Genomic DNA, 2,483 nt, shown 5'->3' with positions numbered 1-2,483 from the left:
GAAAGAGTTAATGGTTTATTGGAATCGGCGCTTCCACATACCACAGGGCTAAGTCAAAGGCAGCCCGCCGGAGAGCGAACAAGGCGAGCGGGTTCGCCTTGCCGGGCGGGCCGGCGCCTCGGCTGCCGCCCGGCGCGGAGAGCGGGGCCGGCAGAGCCGCGCTCCGCACGGGGCAGTGCCACCGCGCCACGCGGAGGCTGCCACCGGGGAGCCGCGCTGTCCCCCGCGGTCGCTGCACAGCGATTTTTTTTTTTTCTTTTTTTCTCCTCCAAACACCCGGAGCCGTCAAGACCGGCCAGGGGGAAGGAGGGAGCCGAGGGGCTCGGCGGGGCGGCGCGGCCGGGGGAGGCGCCGCGGCTCCCCGGTCCGCCCTCTCCCATCCCCCGCGGGGAGTGCTGAACGCGGGGTTTTCAAGAATAAATAAACAGGGAAATAAATAGATAGATAGAGAAATAACTCAACAGATAAATAGATAACGACGCGCCGGGCGACAGGTGGGAGCCGGCGCGGCCGTTGGGCAACCACCGCCCGCTGAGGCGGCCGTTGGGGGGGGGGGCGGGGGGACAGGGAGAGGGGGCGCTGGGGGCGGGGCCTGGCCCGGCGCGCGCCTGCGCGCTCCCGCCGGCCCCGCCCCGCTCCTCAGCACCCCCCGCCCCGCGGGGGCGCGCGCGGTACCTGCCGCCGCCGGGGCACGGGACGGGACCTGGCGGGGCAGTAAATAAAATAAATAAAATAAAGATAAAAGAAGACGTGAGAGGGACGGGGAGGGGGCTGCACCCTGCTCCCCACGGCGCCGGACTTCAGCGGGCCGCCCGGCGCGGCATTTGCATGAGGAACCCCCCCCCCCACTGCTCCTTCCTCCTCCTCCTCCTCGTCGTCCCTCCGCCCCCCGCCGCTCCCTCCCCGCCCGCCGCCCCTCCGCGTCCGCGGCCAAGAAAACCCAGAGAGACCTGGCGGCGGGCGGAGAAGGGGGAGCGCGGGCGAGCGGCGCGGCGCGGCGGCGGAGCCCGCCCGAAACTTGCCGAAGTTTTTGGCCGGCGGCGGGCGAAAGGAGGGGCCGCCGCCGCCTGTGGTGGGGGGAGCCGGCAACGGCTTCTAACGGCTTCTAACGGCCGCGACGGCGGCGCGACGGCGAGTATGCGCGAGGAGCGGGCGGCGCGGCGCGCCTCGCAGCGGAGCCGCGCGCGGAGCCGCCGCTGAGCTGAGCTGAGCCGAGCCGAGCCCCGCTGCCCCGCGGCGGCCGCCGCCATGGCCCCGGCGCGGCGCTGAGCGCAGGAGCCGCCGAGGCCCCCGCGGGAGCCCTGGCACCTGAGGGGCGCACGGGACGCGACGCGACGGGCGGCAGCGGGCGCCCCGGGACGGCACCATGTCCAAGCCGGTGGACCACGTCAAGAGGCCCATGAACGCCTTCATGGTGTGGTCGCGGGCGCAGCGGCGCAAGATGGCCCAGGAGAACCCCAAGATGCACAACTCGGAGATCAGCAAGCGCCTGGGCGCCGAGTGGAAGCTGCTCACCGAGTCCGAGAAGCGGCCCTTCATCGACGAGGCGAAGCGGCTGCGCGCCATGCACATGAAGGAGCACCCCGACTACAAGTACCGGCCGCGCAGGAAGCCCAAGACGCTGCTCAAGAAGGACAAGTTCGCCTTCCCCGTGCCCTACGGGCTGGGCGCCGTGGGCGAGCACGAGCCCCCGCACGGGCTCAAGGGCGCCGGCCTCCACGGCGCCGCGCCCGCCGCGCTCGTGCCGGACTCGCTCCTGGGCAACCCCGAGAAAGCGGCGGCCGCCGCCGCTGCCGCCGCCGCCCGCGTCTTCTTCCCGCAGTCGGCGGCCGCCGCCGCCGCCGCCGCTGCCGCCGCCGCGGCCGGCAGCCCCTACTCGCTGCTGGACCTGGGCTCCAAAATGGCCGAGATCTCCTCGTCGGCGTCGTCGGGCGCCGCGCTGCCCTACGCCTCCTCGCTGGGCTACGCGGGCGCCGGCTCCTTCCACGGCGCCGCCGCGGCCGCGGCCGCCGCCGCCGCCTCGGGCGGGGGCCACACGCACTCGCACCCCTCGCCCGGCAACCCGGGCTACATGATCCCCTGCAACTGCAGCGCCTGGCCCGGCGCGGGGCTGCAGCCGCCGCTCGCCTACATCCTGCTGCCGGGCATGGGCAAGCCCCAGCTGGACCCCTACCCGGCCGCCTACGCGGCGGCGCTATGACCGCGGCGGGGCCGGCCCGCGGCGCGGGGGCTGCGCGCCCAGGGGCGCCGCGCCGACCTGTTGCGCCCGCCGAGCGGGGGGCGGCCCCGGCCCGCGCGCCCCGGAGCGCGCGTGTGTGTTGCATGCAGCCGAGAGAAACGGGAGGGGGGAAAAAAGAGAAAAAGACAAAAAAAAGAAAGACAGAACTACCCGCCCTCCGCCCCAAAAAAGTACTTGTTCCCGAGAGCCGCGGGAAGTCTGCGCTTCCGCCGGTCTCTCCTCTCCCATAGGCGCTCTCGGTGCT

At 73.1% G+C, this 2,483-nt stretch overlaps 1 protein-coding gene across 1 annotated transcript; it reads left to right on the top strand.

Moving 5' to 3' along the window:
* Positions 1 to 1,352: 1,352 nt before the first annotated feature.
* On the top strand, positions 1,353 to 2,200 carry SOX21 (SRY-box transcription factor 21). Its single transcript, XM_088523349.1, has one exon. It carries the CDS (start codon positions 1,367 to 1,369, stop codon positions 2,198 to 2,200), a length of 834 nt encoding a protein of 277 aa, XP_088379475.1. The 5' UTR covers positions 1,353 to 1,366.
* Positions 2,201 to 2,483: the final 283 nt, after the last annotated feature.

This window comes from Tinamus guttatus, unplaced genomic scaffold (genome assembly GCF_059628265.1).
Source record: "Tinamus guttatus ecotype Peru unplaced genomic scaffold, ASM5962826v1 Tinamus_guttatus_pri_ptg000180l, whole genome shotgun sequence".
NCBI classification, from domain to species: domain Eukaryota; kingdom Metazoa; phylum Chordata; class Aves; order Tinamiformes; family Tinamidae; genus Tinamus; species Tinamus guttatus.
Note: the sequence above shows the minus strand (reverse complement) of the source record. Positions and strands in the feature narration are given on the sequence as shown.

What these genes read in the sequence shown, in the direction of transcription:
- SOX21 (XM_088523349.1), top strand. Translation starts at nt 1,367, where the DNA reads ATGTCCAAGCCGGTGGACCACGTCAAGAGGCCCATGAACGCCTTCATG.